This window comes from Hoplias malabaricus, chromosome 11 (genome assembly GCF_029633855.1).
Source record: "Hoplias malabaricus isolate fHopMal1 chromosome 11, fHopMal1.hap1, whole genome shotgun sequence".
NCBI classification, from domain to species: domain Eukaryota; kingdom Metazoa; phylum Chordata; class Actinopteri; order Characiformes; family Erythrinidae; genus Hoplias; species Hoplias malabaricus.
The window spans coordinates 20,049,601-20,077,314 of record NC_089810.1 but is presented as its reverse complement, the minus strand read 5'-3'; the positions used below and the strand labels follow the sequence as shown (position 1 = coordinate 20,077,314).

Below are 27,714 nucleotides of genomic sequence, written 5' to 3'. Positions count from 1 at the left end.
AAAGTATATATTTTATAATATAATATTTTTTATTCTTAGAAATATGGTTAAAATATTCATGTATTTTATTAAATTATAACTTATGGATAATTTACCTCTGAGCAGTTGTAATGAAAACATCATGTTATAAACTGTGGTTTCAAAGTCTTTAATGAGAGTTTGGGTGTGTTGTTCCCAGGAGGAGCTGCAGCGGGGAGTTCGTGATGAGCGACCTTCCATAGCCACAGCCCTGACGGATCGTCGAGTGGACTCGACAACAGCGTCTAACAATAACAAAGTGAAGTCAATGGCCACCCAGCTACTGGCCAAGTTTGAGGAGAATGCCCCAGCACAGTCTACTGGACTCAAGAGACAGGTAGGCCAGAGTTCATTTAATAACAGTGCGGAAATAGTGGATGACTTAAATGTGGATCATTTGTTGCATCATATTTTTCCATCTGGTCCTTTGGTAATATTAAGTTGGTATTATATGCTCTCTTACTTTTTTGTGTTTGTTCTTTGTGTATAGTGTGTGTGTGTGTGTGTGTGTGTGTGTGTGTATAATTATAGAGTTGCATGGGTTTTGGGGCAGTTCAGTTGCAAACTCAGCAGCACTTGGTGTGTGGGAGTGGGAAGTGTATGTGGGAGAAAAACTGGGTTTGTTTTTTTTACTCTAAAGACAAATCACTGTTTCTTGTCTACAATATACAGAATAACACTGGTTCCACTGTTTGTCTTGGCATCGGTTGATTTTGTGATATTCTTTGCTGCTTAGAAAAGCTTAGTCCAGGCTTGGTGGTAATCAGAGATGCAGTCAAAATATAGCATCAGAACTACTGAGAATCATATGGTGTACATTTGGAACAGTGTGGATGCCTTAATTTCTAAATGTACTACCATTCATTTGGAATACTTGTGATTGGTTCTGGTTCTTGGAGTTCAGATCAATCTTATTTTGAGAATTGTTTTCATTTACATACTGCAGCTATATGCAATATCTGTAATGGAGAATTAGAGAGAAAAAAAGAGAAGTGGGCTGTTGGTGAGCTCTGTGCACAATGCTGTAATAGTGTCTGGACCATATTTGAAAGAGCAGAGATGTGATTTAGCTTTGTCTGTGCTCTGATCTGCCCTAATGGAGTAACCATGAGTAGCATCATAGAGGATTTAAGAGCTTTATATAGTAGGCTAAACCCTCTGTGTTCTTAGCACAACTGTGGGGCAATGACAGTGTTGGGCACACTGCTGTTTGTTGACACCATTATCTGCAGAGCTGTTTATGTAGGAATGTTGCCATTTGCAGATACATCATTCATACTGGATATATGATTCTTACACACTGTTTTCATGCTTTTATTTAATTATTTATTTATTTTGTATTTCTGGCCTTATGTGAAATGCATGGCTTGTTTTAAATTTCCCCATCATTGAGATTTTTCATAACTTCTTTTACATTACTTTTATTGCATGATTGTGCATGTCTCTTCTCCTCTCATCTCTTTTGTTCATTTTCCTCCTCCGCTTTCATGGATGATGACTGTGGCTCATGTTTGGGGCGTGGCTGATATTTCCTGGCATGTAAATGGTCACTCCATTTGTCACTTTCACTGCACTGGTGACAGGGGGAGTCCATGCCTAATCTGACTGTCCTGTCACCTCCCTCCCCACCTCGTGTCCCTGTGAAAGAGGCAATCAGGCTGGCCCCAGTGCCTGCATGGAGAAAGGTAAAGAATAGTATTCAGTCCTTCGGATAACTCTTGGTCTTTTAACTCACAACCTTCATACATCTCCTTGTGTTTACTCAGTTTGTGTTTTACTGGGTTAAGAACACCTCAACAAAGACTGTGTTACTTATCTAAACTAAAGGACTGCTATAATCACTAATCATTTGCTTTTAGTAGATGTTGGAAAAGATACTGTTTTCTTTGGCATGTTGTCTGTGGAGTTGCTGAATACAGCTGAGCACAATGGGTCCTCAGATTTGCCAAGTTTGTGTTTGATATTTTTTTATGGTGTATTTTTCATGTGTAAGATTGTGAATATATAAGTTGTCTCACACTTACTGACCACTATGTTAGACACATCTGCATTTAGATGTACAGAGTTTTTTTTTTTTCTTTAAAACATACTTTTTTCATGTTGAAAATGGTTTTCGCCTAATCAGTATTGGGTCGGTGGTGGTCGGTTTCTGGATGGAGTAATCGATTACAAATTGTACATCAACTTACACAGTTTTCTGTCAGTTATTTTCAATCACCCATATGATGTGTTCCGGATAAATTGACAAATTAAGCTTAAGTTTGTGTGTGTGTGTACACATAGAGACGCACTCAACAGCAGGAACAGATGAGTTTCCGCTATAAAGAGAGAGTGAAGTGTCAGACTTTACCCACCCGGGTGGAACAGGTATGACTATAGGTGTAGGGATGCATCCTAACAGCTGCAAAATTTTCCCAGCTTCTCTGAAAACTCTGAAAAGTTATTAGTGTTTAGAAGTACAGTACTTGTCCAAAAGATTGTTGAAACCCCACACAATATTTGAGTTCCAAATTTTTTCCAAATATGCCAAGTTTTACAAGAATGATACCATTCTCAAAGCACCACAGATCTGGAGTCGTTTAACTCTAACTAGTGTTAGTCCATAGGCTAACACTAGTCCATTGCTGTTCTGATAACCAGTACAGACGTGTAGTTTGCTAGAGGTCTATGAGTTAGAAAGCAGTGGAAAAAAAACACCAGAGTGAACTTAGTTTGGAATTCTTATTAAATTAGAACATTTATTGACTAGTATGAGCAAAATCTGCTGTGTGGGAGCTTATTGTGGCTTTTATAGCTTTTTAAAGTCGGTCAACCCTAGGATTGGGAAAATTGGCTGTGGTGCTGCTCTTTGTCAGTGAAGTTGGCAAGTAAGTAGCATGGTTTCCATAAGTGATTCTGTGATTCCATGGAGAATGCAACCTAAATAATCTGTGCTTAGCTTTGTAAATAAAGGTAGTGAACATGTCCCAAGGATACATTGTCAGTGTGTTAAAACAAATTTAAAGAAGCAGTATGAATGTACTGTACTGTAAGTAATGCACGATTTGTCCTCTGCTTTGTGAACCTCTTTGGTTAAACCTTTAAATACCAACCTTCAGGGGCCTCTACAAACTTTTGGACATACTGTTTATATTCCAGTATTGATTTAAGTAATCATTTTAGATGATCAGACCAAATTTGTTCTGTGGTGGGTATTATCCTCATAGAAGCAGATATTTCCCTTGCTTTTTGTAGTCAGCAGACTGTTTCCATTACCAAAGCAAGGCTAAATGGTCTTTAGCCTTTGCTTATTGTCTTATTTCTTTGATATTCCTCACTGTCGGATTGTGGTGGTTTAGATGTGGCTTTCTTAACTTTGTTTTCTCACATTCCCCAATGGGTGGTCTGTTTGTGTTTCTGTGTCTGAGTATATAGTATATGCGTGTGTATTCGCTTTTTGTGTTTTTACTGTTTACTATGTTTGGAGCTTGATTGACTACAGTTAATACGGCATGGATGCGTGAACTCTAACAGAATAAACTTTTAAGAAGCTGCCTTTTCATACTCAGATACTTTACTGATTATTATCTTCACATTGTAGGGTTAGCTGGAATGCCACCTGCACACTGATGTGTCAAAACATTGCTAAAATATGTTAAATGCCAATAAAAACTAAATAAATTATGGATATATTTGGACTTGTATTTAACATGTATTTAACCCCCAAAACATACAAAGACCTAATATTTAGGTTATTTTTGCCCAAATTAATGTTTTAAAATAAGATTAGGAATACTTATTTTGAATATTAAATGGATGTGACACGCACACATGCAAGAATGATGTCATACTTTATTTGCAAAAATCTTTTTATTTATTATATAAAAATGGAAGAATCCTGAATTGAATCAACTCACTGCTAGTTCAAGATTCACACCCCTAATCCAAGCAGTTTAGTAATTGTGGATTGTTAGATTGTAAAATAAAACGAGTGATGTGGTGGGGTGTTTTGAGCAATGTCAGATTATAGAGTGACTGCGTCCTGCTCACTCCTCCCCTGTCTCTCTGAAGGCCAACAGAAGCAGCGATGGCCTAAGAAGCTGCCCTAAGAAAACCATTCTCCTCTCTTCTTCTCCTTCATCCTCCTCTCCACAGCTCTCTCCACACACACAGGTGACAGTCATGGCCATGCACTGCTCTCCTCATCATCTCTCTGCCTAACCACTTCACTTTCACCATCTTTTATTTTTTAAACTTTTTTTTAAGCATTTGACAGATTAAACCCTTTGGCCATACTCTTGCTTATTTTTTCCACAAAAAACATAACTATCAATGGAGGTTTCTGTCTAAATGTACAATTAACTAAGGTCTTCTAAGTGGATTTTCTTGCGTGCATACATTTATTAATCAACATTGAAGCATACACTGCTGTGCCAAAATCAGAGACCACCTTTATTTATTTTATTTCCAGTCAGAATAACACATCAGTCTGCCAGTATGTTAATTTAATAAATGAAACTGCAGCTTATTTTCAATCACATTTACAGTTCAGTCTAAGTTGGTTGTTTTCTGCTTTTCTCTATCTGAAAAATCCCAAATGCATTCAGAGATTTGGAGGTCTAGTCTCTCTTAGTTGTATGTCTTATCATTACCAGCTTCCTGATAACTGCACACCTTATATGGCCCTGCCATCTCACATTGGATGGATGATCGAAAACATTTGTGAATTTTTAAACCCTTGATCTCCAAAGGATGTGTACGAGGTTTTTGTGGTTCTTCAGAGTTCCTCTTTTAGGACTGTTTCTTTTTACATTCCCGTTTTTCATGTTCTTCTGTCAGATTTTTGGGGAATATTGCCTGAATAATAACAAGTACTTAATCGTGTTATTTACTGGAAATGGAGTTAAAGGTGGTCACTTGCTTTTGCACAGTATGGTATGTCCAAAATATTTTTGCATATTTCCTAAAGTGCATATGGAATGGTTGAACAGTGTGTAGAAGATGACCTCTGTGAGTCTTTCAACTGAATTTATCCATCGTACTGCAGCACCATCTGCTGACATTTTAAGGGAAAGCAACAGCAATCAGAGAGCCTTTTCCTGGGTGTAACTTTAGTTGTGTAAATCAACACAGTTCTGATTTTTCAAAATAGACTAAATGCTAGCTTGTAAACTACACGTTTAAAGTATAAAGTTTGCGCACTGTTTGAGTTTGATCTCATGGTTTGTATAGGTCTTGTTAGGGTGGCTGGTTGAATCTGACAGGTCTTTATGTGCTCTGCAGAAGGGTGTTCACAAATCAGATGTAAGTGAGATTGGTAAAGAGGAAGGAGATGATGATGATGATGGCACTACCCAGGACTATCTGCCACTCTCTTATGGGGTAACTGGTTAGAGCATGGGCCTGATGTGAATTTGCACTGCTTTACACCTTTCTAACTGATGAGTGCCTTGGCTGTTGATTCAGTTTAACTAAATATTTACCTGGTATTTAATGCTTAGGGTGTATGCTTTGTGTTATGTTGTTTATAGCAACGTGTATATTCTTACATACATGAGCTGATTTATTTCCGGGTACTTCTTGTCCACAGGAGGCCGGATTCTGGCTAGTGGAGATGTCTGAGCCCATCCATGACCCTAGTATTAAGGAAAGAGCTGAAACACTAGCCACTAAGTTTACAGGGCAGACTCACAAGCCTGACAAACCCCAGGTAGAACTGTAGAAGAGCCATATTGTTAAACATGTTCATCAAATCAACAGACAATAGACAGGACAGCTTACTGGGTGATGTTGTGTTTATTTAGGAATAATCCAGATTTGTAGAGTTACAGTACTTCTCACTTCTACTGGTTATTAAGAGTCTGTTCCTTTTCTCTCTGTTCTCTCTGAGACTATGAAAAAGCCCTCGCGCTTTTTTCTTGAGCAGTGGCTGCTGGCCCATAGACTGACCCCCGAGCAGTCCTCCAACCCCTCTGACCCCTGGCAGCAGGTAGACGTCTGCAGGCATGGTGGTTGTAAATGAATCCTATGTCCCGTGTGCTCACTCACACCCATAAAAAAACAAAATATATTTGTTTATTTGGTGACCAGAGCAGGTCTTTCTTCTACAGGAGAACCTGCAATTACATTATGATGACCAAGTACCTTTACACATCCCCAGCATTCAGGAACGAACAGAGAGGTTAACCTCTCAGTTTAATGACAAGCCAACCAGGCCCAAGGTGACTCCTCAATTCTGGCTTTCTTCAACTGTTTTCAAGGCATACGTGTATTTCCTACATATTACATTTAACTGACAAGTGATTGTCATTAATTAAAATGGGAAATGTCTTGTATGTAGAGGATGTGTCCTATCTTTGACATTTAATTGAAGATTAAATTAATTTTGGATGCATTTAATAAACAGCACACAAACATTTTTTTCATAAAACAGTATGAAGCACAAGAGCTTCAAGGATGTTAATAATTCCTCATTTTGGAGAATCCCCAGCTTGGTGAGGGAATTCAGGTGCAGGAGGTGGTAATATTCTAGACTTATAAAGCCTAATATTAATGTAGCAAGTGAGACCTCATTTGAACAGTATGCCTGGTGATGTTAATGGGTATGAGGTTCAGAGAAGTACTGCACTTAATTACCAGCCTGCAGGGCTACACTGTTTTTTGTAGAATAAACGTAAAAGCTTTATCAACGTAGTACAGACTCTGTAACGTCTTTCCTTCTCTGTATGTTTCCTCTGGAGTTGTGTTTTAATGCTTCTTTCCTCCCTCTCTCTGTTCTCTGGAGCCTAAGAAAAAGCCCTCACGCTTCTTTATAGAGCAGTGGCACAGAGTGCGGGAGATTCCCTCAGACAGTCCCCTCCCCTCTTCTGCCTCACTCAGACAGGTAGTCTGCTGCTGCTGGGACACATCAGCCCAGCTGTGCTCCTGCACGCTCCTGTTTCATTAATGATTAGAATGCCTCGTCTGCTGACTGCACTCTGGATTTTTTAATAACGGCATGTTTTTATATATTGACCTATGATTAGATAACATGAACATTTCCGGTTATACTACAATTTCTGGGCATGTCCATACTTTTCATTGTTGTTATATTGTTAGAATACACAGAAAACAAATCTCTAATATGAACGTATTTCTTTTAATTGCAAAAACTGGTTTATTTGTGCTACTGCTAGTGCATGTTTATTATCAAGCATAACTGCCTATGGGATGTGTTTTTAAAATTATATAATGCATCATTTCATTAAAACCAGTAAAGCTGTTGCCCTTTAGGTATATAACTAGGTGTATAGGGGTGGCGTAGCCGGTAGTGGCGCAGTTACACTGCTCCAGGGACCTAGATTTGTGGGTTCGAGCCCCTCTCTGGGTAACTGTCTGTTAGGAGTTTGGTGTGTTCTCTCACATGGGTTTCCTCCGGGTGCTCCGGTTTCCTCCCATGGTCCAAAAACACACATTGGTAGGTGGAGTGTCGAATCAAAAAATTGTCCATAGGTGTGGGTGTGTGAGTGAGTGTTGCCCTGCAAAGGACTGCCCCCCACCCCAGGGTGTGTTCCTTGTGCCCAGTAATTCTGGGTAGGCTCCGGACCCACCGTGACCCTGAATTTGATAAGCGATTACAGACAATGAATGAATGAATGAACTAGGTATATAGAAATACATGTTAGGGTGCATTTATTTAGTCTTGAAAAGTAACAGCAATATAGGATAGTAGGGATGCATGATGACTACCTGTATTGGCATTGTAAGACATTTACTTTAAAAATTAAAAAAGTAATTGATCAAATGTTAAGATTTGGTTGATATTTGATGATTGTGATCTGCCAAACGAAGCTCACAGTTTCTAATCCTTAAAGAGCAAACATGCAATGTGTTGAATGACTACACTAAAATATATGAAATTTAAATGAAAGTTCTATGGGTTTGTAGTGCTAATGAAACTAAATGTCTACATATCGCTAATGGCAGGTACGTAAACAATATGTTTCAGCTACAGTATTAGTTCAGTACCTGAATTGGTGTATCCCTAGTAATAACTTTTTAATTGCAAAAGATTTCAAATTTCAGTCTCTATATTTCCATTATCCGGTTTGTTAGGAGAACCTCAAAATATTTATTGTAATGTTTTGGTATGAGATGTTTCAGGTGTGTGTGTGTGTATGTGAGGGAGAGAGGCTGCTGCTCGAACCCTCACAGAAATTCAAATTAATTTACCTTGGCTTGTGATCAAACACTTTTGCACAGTGTGTCTTTTCTCATCTACACATCTGATCAACCATGTAAGGCTTTTTTTTGACCATTCATGTCAATGTCTCACTCACATTATGCTTTTGCATTTCTGTCTGCAGTTTTTTAAACTTCTTTACTACAATTTTTTTTCACTTCCTCTCATTTCCTCTTTGAATTTGTCTACCATCTGTAGCGCTATGTAAAGATGTATACAGGGGGAGTGAGCTCATTGGCTGAGCAAATAGTCAGCCAGCTTCAGACTCAGGAGGACTCCAGGCCCCCTCTTGAGAAGAGGGATTTGGTAAGAATTCTGGGTAATGTAGTGATGCCACATAGCATCCAGTGTGACAGCATCCTGGTTAGAACTGTGTTTGGCTAACTTTGCTCTTTAATGCTGTACTGACCTGTAGTTCCTTCCAGTTCCTTGAGCTAGTCACTGAAGTACTAACTGTGCTCTCTCTGTAATGAATGTTCAATTTATGTCCATGGTTCTATGTGTTCAGAAATGACATTAGGTTTCCATTCCATGTACCTCTCACTACAGTGTTGTGTGGTAGTCAGTGCTACACTGTCTGTGTCTATTGGTCCTGTTCTTCATATATAACTGTATGTTTTTCATATTTGTGGTATTGCATTATTTACACTTGCATTGTGTTGCACCATGGTCCTGAAAGAAAGTGGTTTCATTTGTGTACTTGAAATAAACACTCTCTTGTTGACATTAAATGCAGACATAAAACCTTGAGAAATGAATAAATCATTCATAAATTAATATACAAAATACACCATAAATACCACACACAGTAAACAGTTTATTAAATACATAGAACTACATGTTCTACATGTACGTGTATTAAATAAATAGAACTTTTACACAAGTCGTGAAGTCACATGATTCCATAATGTCCATATATGGAAGGAAAGTTGCAAAAAGACCTGTTTGAATTTGTTTTTGCGATGTCAGAAAAAAATATACTGTTCCATGAATCTTTTGTTTTGCTCAGCCCATACACACCGGTGGTATAAAGAGACTTTTAAAATAAACTGTTTTTTGTTTCATTAGAACCAGTTAAAATAGAGGTTATTAGTCTTACAACTGCCTGTTACCCAGAACAAATAAAAAGGGGTATTGGACAGCGACTGGAGAATGACTTATGTATCGTATGGGAGATCTTTAAACCATGTAATTTAATCATGTGTTAACATGCACTGTTATCTCTGAAGGTTTGCTGTATTTGGAGATGCTAAGTTTAACCTTGGTTAAAGATCATTGTGCACTCTCTGTGGAGTTAAAGAACTCATTTTCCCTAAATGTTCACATATACTTACATGTAATTATATTATTTGTCGATTTGTTCATTTTTGTTCAGTTGTATTTACTTTGTTTTCTTTTGCAGGGTTCATTAAGGAAGGAGTTCCCTCAGAACATTGGGGGCAGTGATGTTTGCTTCTTTTGCCGGAAGCGTGTGTATGTGATGGAACGTCTGAGTGCGGAAGGAAAGTTCTTCCATCGCAGCTGCTTTAAATGCGACTACTGCGGCACCACCCTGCGCCTCTCCTCTTATGCCTTCGATGTTGAGGATGGTAAGTGATTGTGACCTCCCTAGAATAAAAATAATCTGTGCTAAATCTCTTTTGCAGTTCTTTGTAAGATATCTCTGTAATTATCTCAGTGTTAGATTAGTATTCTCAAGTGAAAGCAAAAATTCAGTACATTTCACCTCATAATTGATTTAGTTTAGAGTTTTCATACCATAATAAGAAGCCAAAACCACAGCACATCCTCTCGCTATTGTGTGCTGGACTGCAAAATGCATTGCTATGAAGAAATAATTTCAGCTTCTCATTCTTGGTTTCATGGTATAAAATTTCCTTTGTCTTGCAATACACTGGCATATTGTTGCCTCAAACAGAGCAGTTATTTTTCTGCTTATTTCCTTGGCCCCTCCTCAAGACCAGTCTGTTTAGAGGCTTCTCACTTGGCACAGACCATGAAGCAAATATGCATTCAAAGAGGGCTTGTATAAAGTAGATATATAGGGCTGTCTTTTGTGACTTTGTGTAAAATATTGCACATTATTTGATATACTTTTGTATATCATATATCATATATTTTTTGTGTTTTTGTGTGTGCTTTTAGGGAAGTTTTACTGTAAGCCGCACTACTGTTACCGCTTGTCTGGACAGGCCCAGAGGAAGAGGCCTGCTCCTGCTGCTGCTCCTCTTCACGTAAAGGTAACGACCACCTGCCAATAATGTGTCTAGGATGTTTCAGCAGTTTGAGAAGTGTTGCAATTATGTATTGGAATGATAAGCAATAGAGCATAATATATATATTAAGCTTTTTAATGAAGCATTTTCAGAAACTGCAGTCTGTGTTAGAAAATGGTAAAAATGTTCAGCTTTGAGGCCACTGTTGAAGAGCAGTTCAAGTACGATCTCTGACTTTACACTAACAAGGTGGAGCAACAAGGAAGATGTGTTTAATAGAGTGGACAGTGAGTGGAACATTGTTTTACAACCTCAGGAGTGCTGCTGTGTCTAATTCATAGGTACTATGACAATATTGGTGGTGTGTTTTGTGTGTTGCCAGTGTCACTGCAGCGCTGAGAATGATCTAAAACTTGCTCTGTGGTGGACCTGTGTGGGTTCTTACTTTTGAAAAACGGTGAAAGGGGGTTAATGAAGTGTTCAGAGCAACAGATGGACTACAGTCTCTCATTGTATAGCTACCAGGTTCACCTATATGGTCCATGGAACTTAGTAAATGGACAGATGATGTATAGAAAAAGGAGGTTGTTTTAATATTATGGCTGATTGTTTGTGTGTATTCCTCAAATATAGCTTTTTTTCTTATCTGAGTATAATTTACTGAAGAAAAAGATCATAAAGGTTTGATTTCCCAGACAGATGCTCACTAACTGTTGCATTCGACTATAAAATATGCCTATTTCAATTGTCCTCTCTGTGTGCTCTAGGAGCCCCAGGCCCCAGCCGTAACTCCAACCACAGTGGATGCTCCCGGCAGAGTGATGGCCGCTCAGGCCCCTGTGGAGCGCCGGCCCTCAGGTACCCGCCTTTCCTCTCTTAGCCCTGTCCTGCGCCTATGTCCCAGGGTGAGGGGCTCTGTGCGTTCGCTGCGCCGCGCGCTGTCCTGGACTCGCCACCAGGTGGCACACAACCCTTTAGACTTCCCCTTCCTTCTCACCTACTGCATATACATCTTCTCCTGCTTCACTATCAACCTTTTGCTCAATATCCTCTAGCATGCACCCTGCTCCACCAAAGCCTCTGAGACAAGCTCCCAGTGCTACAAGTGTTGGACCCAGTGTTATGTTTCTTTTATATTTTATGAATTGTTATTAAATTGCTTGGTTGTGTGCAGTAAACAATGAGTAGTTGGAGAGTGGGCAGCAAAAAATAAAAAAATAAAAAAAAAACATATATATATATATATATATATATATATATATATATATTTCTTTTTTAAATAATAGAGGTTTTATTGTTTTATTTGAACAAACATTGTGCGCCAACTCAATTCAGTTAAGCTGGGCTTGTCTTTGTGAACAATATATTACACAGTTTGTAGCTTTCTGTCTTATATATCTAGGGATGCACAGTACTAAAATAAAATATTTACCCATAAATAATTGCTTAAAAAACATTGAGGTTTGCAAATGTTCGTTTTAGCCAGTATTTCATTTGATATTTAACAGTGTATTACATTTTCTAGAATATGTAGTGATCTAGGCTTTTTAAAAAATCTTTCCCCATGTTCCAGCAGACTTCAAAAACCGCAGGATCACTGCTATAGAATGTTTGTTAAGTAATTATAAGCTGGGTAGATGTTTTTACCTATAAACATCAGATATCAGCATTATGTTACAGTATCCGTTTGGGATGCTATGCAAAACATACTTAGAAATGTTATCACAATGCAATAAATATGTTGTCATCTTGCACACCCCTACAGGCTCACTTTTTAAATTTAAATCAATTTACACATAGAGATATAGAGATGATGACAGAAAAGCAGTGACATTGATGCATTAAAGTAAGATCAGTTTGGCATTTTATAGCCTACATGCTTTCTACTCTCTGCTCATAAAATGTGAACATTGTGTAGTTCGTTTGCTGCCTGTTTCTGAAATCTTTTTTCTCTTACTCCTCTTGTCTCTAGTTCCTGCCTGTAATTGTGCCTGTGTTTTTGTACCTGTAATTTTCTAGCAGTGAAGCCCAGTAATATAGTGCTTGTTTCAGGGCCTGTGATTGAATGACTATGTAAGCTTTACCTTTCCCCTCTCCTATCAGAGCAGCCTCTTGCCCAGCTAGTGCCTGCATCAGTGCCTGTGATTGGTCTGTAGCTGAAGCCCATCACACCCTCTGTCTTGTCCATGTTTGTGCATTTCTAAATCTTTCCTTCATACTAACCCCATTGTCATTAGTCATGTGATTCACATTACAAGAAAAATGTAATACAGATAAAGACTTTTAATACTTTAGTTTTTAAAAAACTATAAGAATTCATTCTACTAGGTCAGTAGTGATCAGTGTCTTAGTTGTTTTAGTGAATGTTTTGATTAGTGTGCAAAACAAAGTTTATAGGTCAGTTGAACAACTTGTGATGAATGTTTTCCTATTGTCTGTTTAGCTCAGGTCACTTAGGTTCAGGGTAGAAAAATGTAGCATATAATATATTTATAGGTAAAAACCTGTTTAGGTAGTTTTATAGTTGGCAGGTTTTGTTGTTTTGCACAGTCACTTTGATGTTATTTTCACACTTTTCACCCCAACACTGCACTTTCACATACGTCACTTTTCCTTTCTTTTTTTTTTTTAATAATTAATACATAAGCTACACATTTTTTAAATAATACTTTTACAATGTTTTATATAATTAATTCATAAGTTACACATTATTGCACATTCACATTTTTTTCTTTGGGGGGATGGTTTTGTTTTTCTGGTAACACTTAAAATAGCAGGAATATAATTTGAAATCCTGAAAACTTAGGGTAGAACTATCATGCTTTAATTCATCTCACATATGTTCAAAGCTAAATTCATCAAAATGCAATATAGTCCAAATAAGATCAATTTTTTCATGAAACGTTGCTTTGTTGGATGGGAAAAAGGCAAGGTACTAACTTAATGTATTTTATTAATATATTTGATAATACAGTATAATCAGATTTATGGTATTCATAACATAATGTAGGCTCATAAGTTATATGCATAAATAAATTTGATGAGACATTACTCAGTTTGTGTTTGTCTGTTTGTGTTGGCTAGACTGTTTGTGTGGAACACTGTCCCTTATGTTAATATGCTGACTGGGGTAGTATGAATTAAACATTTAGATATGGATATTTAATCAAACAAACACACACACACACTCCCTTAACAATTTGTGTAATGTGGAAGAGTATTTTATAATGTGCATACACGATTTCAAGGTGTTGTTTCTTAAGATTTCATTATTAATACATCTTTGACACAATCTACCCACGTCCCTTTATATCCTGATTGTTCAAAAGAAAAAACTGCTAAGCCTGCACAATTTCAAATTAGACTGGTAGAAACTCCTGAAGATGACTGAACCCAGAGGTTTGTAATTAATGGCTTGGTGTGCTCTTTGTTTTCTGTAAAGTCTGTAAACCTAAACCTCAGCCCTTTGATCTACAGATTAAGAATTTCGCTTACATCTTTCTCACTGTGTCCTGCAGTGCCGGAGGTGAATGGGCTGGCTGAACCCAGCCTGGCCAAGCGTCTGAGAGGGACCCCCGAGCGCATCGAGCTGGAGAACTACCGGCTGTCAATGCAACGTGAAGAGGACCTGGAGGAGGTTCCTGAGGAGACACTAGCAGAACACAACCTCAGCAGTGTGCTAGATAAAGGAACAGGAGTGGATGAAGGCTCCAGGTATGATGTGTTGTATCTGAAGAGGGGTTTCAGTCTTATTTTTACATGTGAAACTGCCTTGTAACTCACTCACATACTGAAATGCAATACATTGTATTTATGGCCTTTGACAGATGCACTTATGCATAGCAACTAGGGATGCATCAATACCACTTTTTCCCTTCCGGTGACAATATTTCATGTTCAAGTATTTGCCGATACAGAGTACTGATACCAACTCTATCTATCTTAACTACCAAATAAGTGCCTATAAATCCAGGTATTTATATTGCTATACTTACAGATTTTTGTAAGTAAAAAGACTTTTTACGTCTTTTTGTTAAAGACGTGTTCTGTATCGCTGATAAGATGTAAAACGTTGAATGAACAACATTTACTTCTTTATTAACTGTACGTTAAAAAAAATTAATGTTTCAGATCCATGAACAAAAAAAATAAATAAAAAATCCACAGTGCAGTAACAAGTACAAGCAGAAAGACAATGTCACTAAGCCTGACTGAACAGCTTTTTACACTGTCATGAGGATATTGGTCAAGACTGTGACTTGCACTTTCCAAGGACTCCTGCTGACCTGTGTTAGCGTGCTTCTTTGTGGTTGCTTGAAAGAAGTCAGTGTTCTTTGTTATGTTGGGGTTACACTACAAGACCTTTAGTACCTTCTCACTCAAGCGAACCAAATGAAGTAGCGGAGGGCGGGACTAGTTTGTGAATGAAACGCTTCTCGAAGTTCTATGTAAGCTCTAGAAAAACAAAATCCCGGACGTTTGTGAAATTCCGGCCGGACATTTTTTTTAAGTCTAAAAAAGAGGACATGTCCGGGTAAAAGAGGACGTCTGGTCACCCTACCATATTAAAATGTATGCAAGATGAGTGTCTTTTCCAATGTCACTCATTCATGTAAAGCACAATGTTGACAGGAAAAGATGTTTTTAGTGTTAGTCTCTAAAAATATTTTGAAGTAAATTATTTCTCAATCCCAAGTGTTTTGTGACCTGTGTTGTTCACTGGTTACTGTCACAGATCAAATTAAAAAAACCTATGTTATGCTGTGAAATGTGAAAATATCAATGACACGGCTTTTGTGTGTTTTTGGCAACAAGCCAAGATCATAACAGTGCACTTTTTCTATCTGCAGTAGCTCAGAGTCTGACATGGAGGAAGAAGATGAAGAAGTAGTACCAGCAGCACCTTCTGATCTAGGAGGAGTTCCCTGGAAAGAGGCAGTGGAGCTCCATGCCAAACTGAAGGGTGGGAGCGATGCTGGAGCCAGCACAGAACAGAGGGAAGGAGAGCTGGAGGGAGAGGATGAGGAAGATGAAGAAGATGAAGAGGAATATGAGGAAGAAGAGGAAGAAGAATCCAGTGATGGTACATTTTTATTATTTTTTTATGTATTACAACTTTCATGGTTTAGACTAGTGGTGTAAAAGTGCAGTTGTGCATGGCAAAAGGGAAGCAGATGGAAGCTGCCTGACAACATAGTAGGCAGCTAATCCTAAAACAAAGAGAGGAAGTACTGTATTTGTGTTTTTTTCCCTTCCTTTTTTCATAATGCCCTGTTCACCTCATTATCTTTGTGTACTCTGCATCTGTCTTTGTCTGACGTAAGTACAAAAAGCAGCAGTGTTTTTAAATCACAGAAAATAAGCCAAATAACAGATAATGCAGATGTAAGGAAGTAATTATGCTAAATAGTTTGTTTTGGAGGTGCTGAATCAGAAAGTGGGTTTTGCATTTTCTACCAGATGTCATCTGCAAATGCCTCCTCATATATTTTCTGACACCCTTTCACTGAAACTCTCCCATTAGTTTCAAATTAGTAATTTAATATGAAATGCTGCATTGTCTGCCCCCTTCACACATGCACGACAATCCAAAAATGTTCCGGCATTTGCCAGGTGGAGCTGTGCCTGTGAATGCGACCATCTGTACCAGATTTTACCCAGACTTTATCCTCCTAGTGTCCTAGTAAAAACTCTTGGTGTGAAAGAGGCACTAGAGAAAGACATGGTTAACAGTTGTTACATTACCTTAACACACCATCAATTTTACGAAGGTCACCACAATACCTTAAAACCATCTACCTCCAGCATTGTATTCTCAGCTATTTTTTCCATAATAACTTTTTTGATTGCATTAGGAGGCATTAATTGCTTCACACATATGAACCCTGTCACCACCACTGTAAACCCTTCTCTGTTCACTATTTCTTCAAGGTTTCTCTAGACCAGTGAATTTCAAATCAAATCTTTTTGACATTCTTTTAGTGATCTTATACAAATTTAAAAAGGAAGTCACCCAAATTTCTCTTTAAAATGTTGTTATTATTATTATTATTAATGTGATATTTATACAATGGGAACTTATAAGTGTCTGATCAGTGTCTATCATCCTGTTCTTTGGAAACATCATCATCTTCAATTCTCCCTTTCTCCTTATCCTCTCCATTCCCTACTCTGTGTGTGTGTGTGTGTGTGTGTGTGTATGGGTGTATGGACTGGATGATTTATCATCCACCCCATGTGTGTTTGGATCACCTGTCTTTCCTGCCCTACTGCGTGTGTTTGTGTGTGTGTGTGCGTGTGTGTGTGTGTGTGTGTGTGTGTGTCTGTCTGTCTCTCTCTCTCTCTCTCTCTCTGTGTGGGTGTTGGGGTAATTTTGTGGGCTGTCAGAGGGAGAGTATTGCCCTTGGGAGAGGGAGCTCCAGTCAGCTGTATGGCTGGAGAACCTTACTGATGAAGAGGATACGGGTACATTTAAAGGTAGCTCTGCCTGTGGATGCGTTTGGCCTGTATATTCATTGGAATTTTTAACATCATTACTGGTTGGAGAAAAGCTGTGTTTCCTAACCTCTGTTTTTAGCTTGTTTTTGACATTTTTGAGGATTTTGGGCATTCACGTTTACTGACCCCATATTAAAACTAGGGCTGCACAATATATTTTTGGGATATCGTTATTTTGATATTTTCAGTACTGATTTTGTAGAAATATGCACATAATACTCATGTAGCTCCTATTTTGGGGTTAATAATTGTAGCAAAATGTATGGGTCACTTCATTAACGATGTGGTAGGATTAATTAATTAATATGTTTATTTATTTTATTATTTTTTAAAATAGAAATTTACAATGGTATATCTAAGCACAATCATCTAGTATCTATCCTTAACATGCTGTTTTTCTGTGTTACAATATCGATGCAGATATCAGCCAATACTGATGCAATTCCAAAATCATTATACATCCATAGCTATTCACATTTTGCAAGCCATATTACGATTGTAATATGTAGCAATATATTTGCAACAAGTGGTGTCTAATCTGTATTATGCAGCCCTAATTACAGCCATTTTTACATTACAATAATTGAAAGACTTATTCACTGTAGATAAAGTTTTGTCAGAAATGGAGTTAGAGCTTCTTTTCCATTTTGTTTTCAGCACAGTTGTGTACCCAAGGAGTACATTCATCAGATTATATATAACTGTGTTATCTAACAACTTTCTTAAGCATGCCTGCAGTGTTTTTTTATTTGTTCCAAAAATCTGAATATTTATTGCAATGCAACACTACAATTTTAATTGGAAGACAGGAGTGTGAATACAAGTTGAGCAAGTGATTAACCTTTCTTTTTGCCAATGGTGAATTTACCTCCTTAACAGGAAACAAACTCTTTATTTTTCATGTCACTGCATGCTGTTAAGTTTGTTTTCATAGCTCTTGAAATCTATTCTGAAGTGTCATTTGTCTTTTTCTCTCCTTCTCTCTTCATTATTTCTGTCTGTCCCTTTTTGGTCCTTTGTGTGTCATGCTTTTTTCTACTTGTTTTTGGCTGTTTTCTTCACTGGAACACATGGTCCTTTCCATTTATGGTCCATCTTATGTCTTCTGTGACATCCATGTTGATATTTTACATCATTCAAATATCCCACAAAATCTAAACCATGCCACTCCAACCGCACAGCAAGGAACCTGCAGATACAGCAAATCCTGCAGCCTGAAGACCCTCTGCTCGTTCAGATGGACACAAAGGTGGAAGGGGTCAAGGAAGACCCCTCTGCCTCGGCTTCTCTGCCCTCACTCCCAGGCCAGACCACCGAACCTGCATCCAGCACAGGTAACCCATCCTTGGAGGAATCCTGCCTGCCCACTGCTGTCTACTCATGGGGTGGACTGGTATCTCACACCAAAACAAAAAGAGAACAAAAGCAATCTGTAACAGCCTCTTACGTGACTATGTCTGGCTGTGAATGTTCGAGTATATATTTCAACTCCCTCCTCATCCACACTAATAAGCTGCTTGTTCCTAATGATGTCTACAGTGCTGTCTTTGGTTGTTTATTTTTTTGCTGTTTGTCACACTGTTTGTATTTAAGTTGTTGTCACTCCACACTAATATGCTTCTTATCCCCTATGAACAGTTTTATGTTGTCTACATGAGCTTATTATTGCCTGTTTTGCTTTTTTTGTTATATGTTCTTACAGTACAGTCAAAAGTTTGGAATTCAGTATTTCTGATGTTATTCAGTATTGAATTTTTTAAAGACTATGACATAATTATGTTATGTTACAAAATGTACTAATTAAGGGCTGAAATATTTGGGGAAAAATAACTCAATGCCACTTTTTCTGACTAGTATTTCAAATGAGATTTAAATTGTAATTATTTGAACAAAACAGAAGTCCCAGTGCCAGAAGTCCCAACCAGTGAAGGATTGCATTAGTCGAGGCAACATCTAAGGCATCCTGCCAAGCAAGCAAATCACAACCACAATGAAAGCCTTTCTAGTCCAGAGTGCATTTATTCAGCACAATTTCTCAGTCGGAACATGTGCTGATTTAAAATAACTATTTTATAATCTCGTACCTCATATTACCTCTCGTACCACCGCAATTTATTAATATTAGTTTGAAAAAATGAATTGCCTAGTGTACCTTTATGGCATTGTCCTTGATAATGTAGGCTAGATTTAAAATAGCATCATTTGCATGCGTTCAATCTGTGTGACTAATCGTTTCACACTACTGTAATTATCTATTTACATGAATTCCAGCATAAATGAACTTCTTCAATGTTTCTGCTTTACTGTAACCTCCTCCTCAGTGTTTTACAGCTTTCTCATTTTTATGAGAAATGTGAGATATGAAATGTTCATCCTCATTTTGGTAATTTCTTAAATCAGTGTGTCTTTGTACACATTAGTTGAAACAATACCCCATTACAGGTCTAGCACTATATATATATAAAATAGAGGGTGAGTTAGAGATTTTTTTCATCATCAAATAATTCATTTAGTATTTTTGGAAATGGTGATTCCAAACTTTTGAATTGTGATTAAATATTTTATTATGTTTGTCACCATGTTTTGCTTTTGTGTGTGTGTAATATTTTAATTCTGTTTGATTTATTTTATTTAAATACTTTCTTCATTAATAATGATTGTTTTACTTTGTCATATTGTCACTAAAGTTGATGGGTTGGTTGGAATGTTTCAAAAGCAAACGCCAACCTCAAACCACATTGACTTACCATTCTGTCCCCCCACATCTGTCCTATATTATGTTTACATTTGTGTTTTACATGTGCTTGTTCATCAAATTATTTTAGCCCCTTCCCATCCTTCTGCGCGTCAAGAGGCTGTCAGGGCCTGGCTGGACTCTGTGTCTGGAGGTAGTAACGAAAATAGAGCAAAACAGTTTTTGCCCTTTATCTCACACACATATATACATACACACACATGGAGCATGTTTAGATGCTGGAACCAATGCCACTGATGTATCCACATGCTGATGGAATACACCGACTGCATGTTAAAGCTTATTTAACTTGACACACTACTGCATGCTGGAACCATGTGACTAAGCATGTTTATTTTGCCATTAACTAGGTTAAGAAAATGCTTGGCTAACACTTTCAATTCAGTATATAGACATTGAAACACAATATAGACACTGAAATTAAGTGTTAATAATAGATCTTCTTGAGTTCACTTACAGAGCTTTGAAAACTTGTTAAAGGGTTAAGCTTATACAGAAACTATCAAAAAAGTTTATTATTGAAAGCATCACATTTTGAGTTTGTTTAAGGAAGACTTTAAACATTTTGAAGCTGTGGTAAAGGCTGGCACACAGCTGGATAAAACAGGGTCACAAAATGAGCAAAACCTCTTTAAGATTGTGCAGGGGGGATCTGAAATGTAGCTTTAAAGCTGTGCTGTTTCCACAATTTAAATCTCTACAAGGACTCAAATGGACCACTGAAGTATAGTGCCTTGCCAGATACAACATTAAGCTGTTTTCATAAAATGTCCTGTGTGCCCTGTGTATTTTTCTCCTCTTATTTGTAGCCACTTCAGTGAAAAGTGACACTTTACATATTGGAAGTATCAGGGAGGTCATATTGGAATGATAAAAAAAAAAAACCCTTTTAATGCTTCATGATGGGATCTTAAAAGCATGAACACTTGTCGCTTCTCTAGGGAGATGTATTTTCATATATATATATATATGTGTGTGTGTATAATTATTCTTATTATTTATTAATTTACCTCCTTAACAGGAAACATTTTTATATATATATATATATATATATATATATATATATATATATATATATATATATATACATTATTTATTTATTACTTATTATTTATCATTTTTACTCATGTCTGTGGAAGGGGCATTTGTCTTGTTTTCACTTTCATTAACATCTTTTTGACTACCTCTCCCCAGTTGCTGAAACCAAGCCTCATCCATTTGCCCATGTGTGAATGGATATGAGCATGTGCCTAGGCTAACCATTAATATCACTGACATGAAATGCTTTTATTTGTCTTGTCTCATGTGCTGATTGTTTGTTCGTACTTATTTATCTTTCACTTTGGAAGTATTATTTATGTAGTTGACATGCCATATGAAAAGCGTATTGTTTTTCCATACAAACATAATGTGATTTTAATTATTGAAATATTTTCTAATGCCTTATAGTTACACTATATGGACAAAAGTATTTAGCCCCTCCACATACCTCTCATTGTACCTACAGGAGCATGTATGATATCTCATTGTAAATCAGTAGGCGTTAATGTGGAGTTACATTTCTACTAAATTTTACAGTGCTTGTGTTGGAATTTTTGCCCAATATTCCAGAAGACAATCTGTGAGGTCAGACACTGACTGATGTTGGATGAAAGGTCTTGGCAATCGTCATTCGATTTAATTCCAATGGTGTTCAGTAGGGTTGAGGTCAGGGCTCTGTGCGGGCCAGTCAGGTTCTTCAAAACCAAACTCACCTAACCATGCTTTTTTGGACCTTGGTTTACACCACCCATTACCATCTGATGCTTGGTTTGTGCTTGGTGATGTAAAGCTTGCATGCAGCTGCTTGGCTATGGAAACCCCTGTCATGAAGTTCTTGGTTCATAGTTTATGTGCTGATGTTAATGTCAGAGGAAGTTTAGAACTATGTGGTTATTGAGTCTGTGGATTATTGGCTATTTTTATGTATTGTGTGCTTTAGCATTTGCCAAAATTGCTCTGTAACTTTACATGGTATGCAAATTTGAATCTGTTTGCTGTGGTTCCTGAAAGCTTCTTATTTTTGATACTACCTTTTACAGTGGATCATGGAATATCTAGGAGGAAAGGAATATCATGATCTGACTTGTTGTAACGCTCACATTTGGTGAGCTTTTTAAAACCAACCATTTTTGCACAGATGCTTGTAAAGGCAGACTGCATGGCTAGGTGCTAGATTTTGTACACATGAGGCAGTGGTTCTAAATGACACTGAATTCAATGATTGTGTGTGGGTGGTGTGTCCCAATACTTTTGTTCACATAGTGTATATGACATTAAATTTTTAAAAGTTTACATTAAAATGATATTTCTGCAGAAAATCAAAGATGTAATATTATATCTCCTCTGTGGCCTTTCCCCCAGTCATCAGTAATTATGTAGTATGAAAATATTTGCTTTTGTGGTTTCTGACAGCCATCTTTACAAATGGACAAACCACCATTACACAACTAAAACAGGTACAGAATAGATCTTAAAACTTTCATTTGATCACTGTTTGTCCATTTTTATAGATATTAGTTATAGAATGTTAGAAACCACAGTATTTAAAACATTACGTTTTTATCATTTGTAACCAAGAACCAAACATGCTTTGGCTGACTGACTATTTGTGGGTTAAAGGGGAACATTTTACAGCTTTGATTTCTGGGTGAACTATCGCTTTAAAGTGCTTGCCCAATGTGATTTTAGCCAGAAAGCCTTAAGGGTTCTTCTGTTCTTGTCTAATGCACTTTGCTGACTTTGGGCATTTCTCCTGTGAATCCAGAGCCCTGTGAAGAGGAGGATGACCCGGATGCTGAGGCTGAGAGTCCGGACATTGAGCCTGGCACTGAGCTGGACGAAGGTTTGCCACATTAATTGGCTGTATGATGGATTTCAGCAGGAGTTTTTTTATACCTGGCAGAAAATAAATGGGATATGTCTATGTGATTTCTCTGCCATAGATGATATTCCTTCAGACGCAGAGGCTGAAGCTCGTTCACAGTTTGTGGATTCTGAGCATCTCCCAATGAATGCTGATGAGCCAAAGACTATGGAACATGTTTCAAAAAAGGGTAAGCCCTGTTGTCAACTTGTTAGAATTGTGGGCATTAGCAAGCTTGTTTGATTGATTTGGGTTATATTCTGCTCAAAATAGTACACACCCCATTTGGTACAAGTCAGAATATGTGATTTTTTTAATTCCTTGAAGCTTTATTTAACTAACAACTGAACAAAGGAAAGGTTTTCCCAAAACAACATGATTCTATTTTGTAAACATAAACACATTTATAATTTGATGCCTTCAGCACTTTCCAAAAAGCTTGGGTCAGGGACATGTATACTCCTGTGTTACATCAACTTTTTTTTTTACATTTAATTGCACTGTTTAATCATTTGAGAAGGCTACTAGTTGTATGAGGATACTAATTATTGCAAGTTGAATTTTTTGCCAACTTGAGCTACTTTTTGCCTGTTTCTTCTCGTGTTGCTTAGGAGACCAATCTGGTCTGTAGATAGGCCAGTCAATGCACATGTATACTGTTTTTATGAAGCCATATTGCTTTAAAACATATGTAACGACACCTGATATTCATTCATTGGCCGTCAACGCTTGTCCAATTCAGTGTCACAGTGGGTCCATAGCCTACCTGGAATCACTGAGTGCAAGGCAGGAACACACCCTGAAGGGGGCGCCAGTCCTTCACAGTGTGACACAAACATTCACTCACACATATGGACACCTTTTGAGTTGCCAATCCACCTACCAACGTGTGTTTTTGGACCGTGGGAGGAAACCGGAGCACCCGGAGGAAACCCACGTGAACACAGGGCCTATGGTGAATGTTCCATTTATACCTTTTATATTAACCTGCTTATTGTTGATTGCTACATATCCATTCTGTGTTGTTTCTCTTTTATTTTGACCTTGATCCTAACATTTCAGAGTGTGTTGCAGGCAACCAGTTAATTTTTTTTCTATAATTGCAATCATGTTGGTCAGTAAAAATCTTTTTTCAGTTAAATAAATCTTAAAGAGAATTTAAAAATCACAGATGTTTGTTTTATTGCATTTTACAAAATGTTTTGGGACAACCCCCAAATATCACATAATGTGATGAGAAAATCTTTGTTTTGTTTGATTGCTTGATTTTCTCAGAACATGTCACTCCTGGTCCAAGAGAATTCATTGTGGATGTGATTCTCTCCCCAATACAAAAACCTGCTACACCAATTGAGGAGGTAATGTTTATCTCAGTTGGACTTTTTCAGGATATTGTTCTATGTTTAATGGTTTCTCTTTGTTTTTTTGTTTTTTTACAATTAATACCTGTATCAGCTGCCACAGTCTTGTTATTTTTGTTAACTTTTTATTTGAAGGCTGACATTGCCTGTACTTGCATAATTTTTAAGCAAAGTTACATTTTCTTTAAACACCTCCAGATCAAAGAGAAACTTTCCCCAGTGCTGGTTAAATCTCCAGGGACACGTTTTTTCCCTGAGCCCTTTCTGCCCGAAGACGTCAAACCACATGTGCCACCTTCACAGACACCAGAGGTTAAGACCCCTAAAACCCCTGTTGCATCTCCCATCTGCTCTCAGCCAGTACCCCTACCAGAAACAGTCAGCCCCAAGTCCCCTGTACAGCCTGAGCCTTGTGCCTGCTCACCCTCAGGCAACCCCTTGTCTCCGATTTGTGCTCAGCCACTACCATGTCAGGAGCCTTCATCACCTCTGTCCTCAGGCTCTCCTGTGAGGACACAGCCAGTCCCTGCTGTAACTTCCACACCACTGGCTAAACCAACTTCTGTGGAGAGAAAAACCATTGAACCTCTAAAAGCTCAGGACTCATTAGAGGAGACCCCACTCAAAAAGACAGACATCATTGAGGAGTTCTGGCTAAAGAGTGCTGAGATTAGGAGGAGTTTGGGTCTCACACCGTTGGACAGAAGCAAAATTATAGTAGAAAAGAGCATCACCACAGCTTCTACTCCTGAGCCAACATCATCCAAATCACACACTCCAGAGGACATCTCTGAGGACCTCAAGCCTACCTTCACAGGCCGTGCAGTCATCCGCCGGCTCAACATCACTTTGGAAGGTCAGGTAATCTCACCTGTGGAACCCAAAAGCAATGGCTCAGAGAGAAGAGAGCTGAGCAGCAGTTCTGGCCTGGGTTTGAACGGTAGCACCATGACAAACCAGACAGCAACCAGCGACAGTTACAACAACTCTGACTCCACTATGCTCACTCCTCCATCCAGCCCTCCTCCACCTCCACCAAAGGAGGAGCCTGCAATGCTCTCCAAGAAACCGTTGGTCACTTGGGACAACTTATGTGAGACTATAGAGGAACCTAAAGTGGAGGAAGCACCTACCAAAGTTAAGACCCCTACCAGCCCCCTTCAGAATAAACCTGCAGCAGCTCCTATTCCTGCCCCCAGAACAAACCCAACAGTGGTGATGCGAAATAAGGATCCTAATAAACCCCGGCGAAATGAAGTCAGAAAATCCTTCGTGGAGTGTGTGGAGGAGATCCCCTTTGCTGATGATGTAGAGGACACATATGATGACCGCACCCCAGACACAAGTGCACAGGATAGGTTTTACACTCCACCTACCAGCAAAGTAAACAGGGAGAAACCACCTCTGCATCTGGCTTTGGCTATGGAGAATGGGAAACCCAACATTTCCGGAGCTCTGGTGTCCAGTGGAATGAAGGGACCCAAGCACTTTTCGCCCGAGGCCAAAGAGATTGCAGAAGAGCGGATGAGAGAGAGAGAAAAATCTGTGAAGAGCCAGGCTCTCAAAGACGCCATGGCCAAGCAACTAAATAAGATGAAAGAGACAGAGGCGTCTAAGGGGGCTGTGGCCAAAGTGGCATGGAATATTTCTGAGGTAACTGTTAAAAACAAAAAGCGCTCCAGTTCCCCCAAGATGTCTGCTGTAAAAGCCTTGGAGTCCAAGAAGCAAGCAGAGACACTTCCTGAACGCTTCTTTACCTCACCATTAAATAAGAGTTTGGACAGCTCAGTCACTTCCTCTGAGAGCTCCACAGGGGCCAAGAGCAAGAAACGCAGCTCCCTTTTCTCTCCACGCAAGAACAAGAAAGAGAAGAAGGCCAAGAATGAAAGCAGGCTCTCCAGTACTGAAGAGAGTCCTCCCAAGCACAAGTCCTTATGGAAGGCTGTGTTCTCTGGCTACAAGAAAGACAAAAAGAAGAAAGATGACAAGTCTTGTCCCAGCACACCGTCTAGTTCTACGACTGCAGACTCTGGAGTGAAGAAAGCATCACCTATGGCCAGATCTTCAGGTGAGCAGGACATAGCAAATGTTTTGGAATTACTGTTTTGCTTTAAGTCAAATTGTAAACAACCCTGGCCTTTTAAATGGTCTAAAATTCTGTTTCAGTATCTTCTGTTTAATCTTTCCTAGATCTGCGTTTGAGAAAAAACCTCAGCTTTTCTGAGGATTCTGATCTTTCCTGTGATGATGTTTTGGAGAGATCTTCTCAGAAGTCCAAGGCAGATGTAAGTCTATCTATTATTTATGGAAATGGTTCATTGAAATACTGTTTTTACTTTGGATAATCTCATATTAATTCATAATTTTGCCTTCCTTAGCGACATATGGACTTGTTTGACCTAGTGTCAGATTTGAAAAAAGATGTTATGAAGGAAGACAATGAAAAAGATAAGGAGAGGGTAAAGCAAAGAGAGAGAGGGAAAGGGAGGAGCAAGGAAAAGTCCAAAGAGAGAGTTAACAAAAGAAAAATGAATGAAATGGAAAGAATAAAACTGATGGAGAAAGTGGAGCCAGATAAAGGAGAGGAGGAGGTATGCAAAAAAAATATTTGAAGTTAATGAATTTCTACAGAATTGAATGCAACAAATTATTAGTGACCAATTAAGATTCTATAACATTCCTTTATATCTTTATTGTCCACTGACTTAAGTTGCATTCAGTATAGGAATTCAGTAACTTCTCTCTTTGTGTTTGTGTACAGACCAGAAAGTAGATCTAGGTCCACCTGCATTAATAATTTCTAAATATTAAAAAGGTCTGCTAAATGTTTAGCCTTAGATTTTCTCATCTTGCCTTTAAGAGTTGATGCTCTGAGTCAGTGTTGTGTTGTTTGTTGGGAGCCTGTGATATCTGTAGTTAGAAAGTGTTAGATTTGTAAATCTTCTGTTGTGGTGAACTGTGTATTACAGGTGTAGTGAAGTGCATTGTTTTCTTTCATTCAGACTCAATTATCTTATGTTAAAGTACTGTGAAGATATCAAGGGCCATGCTTAATTTATTAAAACACATCTGTGACAGAAAAAAAGCCAGGCAATTGCACAAAAGTCTCAGAGACTAAATATTATATGTACAGATAAATTTTTTAAGTGTTGTTGTGTAAAGTACAATTGTAATCTTAAATTCAGACATTGTCCTGCTCATTTGTAATTTTATTTGAAATAGGGTTAGTACATAGTATTAAAAATTACACCTGTAATTTAATTTAAAAATAAATAAGTAAACGTAAAGTATTAATGTGCTTTGTTCACGATCACTAACATCAAAATCATAATTTTTAAATTGTTTAAACCAAAACTTACACATACTTTTGAATACAGTATTGTCCTCAAGAACAGAACTAATAAATGCACTTTTTCCATGATGGACCTAATAATGAAACTTGCCATTTTCAAACTACTTCATTTTTGGGTTAAATAAAACGGTAATTGTAAAATGGTAATTTCTTAACACTACGTAACAGTTACCATGACAATAGAGCAGGAGGGTGTTTTAATTTTGAATTATACCATAAGTTTTAAAACTTCTTCGTACACTTGATATACATTTTTGTCAGTATGTTTTGTCTACAGTTGGCCCTCATTAACCCTATGCCAGACCGCCCCCCCCCAGTCTATAAATGTTTAACTACTTTGCTCTCATTTTAAATTGATTCCAGTTCCATATACAACTGAATTTTCTTATATTTAATCTCTTCAAAATGA

At 38.0% G+C, this 27,714-nt stretch overlaps 1 protein-coding gene across 1 annotated transcript in view; it reads left to right on the top strand.

Annotated features, from left to right (window-relative positions):
* Nucleotides 1–27,714, top strand: part of mical3a (microtubule associated monooxygenase, calponin and LIM domain containing 3a) — a 101,362-nt gene that overhangs the window by 59,754 nt on the left and 13,894 nt on the right. Inside the window, exons 17-32 of the mRNA XM_066685122.1 lie at nt 179–355; nt 1,602–1,703; nt 4,069–4,170; nt 9,621–9,807; nt 10,364–10,458; nt 11,202–11,292; nt 13,953–14,148; nt 15,285–15,517; nt 18,114–18,266; nt 19,758–19,820; nt 22,494–22,571; nt 22,672–22,782; nt 23,868–23,950; nt 24,152–26,021; nt 26,144–26,238; nt 26,332–26,544. Coding sequence (XP_066541219.1) covers nt 179–355; nt 1,602–1,703; nt 4,069–4,170; nt 9,621–9,807; nt 10,364–10,458; nt 11,202–11,292; nt 13,953–14,148; nt 15,285–15,517; nt 18,114–18,266; nt 19,758–19,820; nt 22,494–22,571; nt 22,672–22,782; nt 23,868–23,950; nt 24,152–26,021; nt 26,144–26,238; nt 26,332–26,544 — 3,849 coding nt within the window. The remainder of the gene's footprint in view (nt 1–178; nt 356–1,601; nt 1,704–4,068; nt 4,171–9,620; nt 9,808–10,363; nt 10,459–11,201; nt 11,293–13,952; nt 14,149–15,284; nt 15,518–18,113; nt 18,267–19,757; nt 19,821–22,493; nt 22,572–22,671; nt 22,783–23,867; nt 23,951–24,151; nt 26,022–26,143; nt 26,239–26,331; nt 26,545–27,714) is intronic.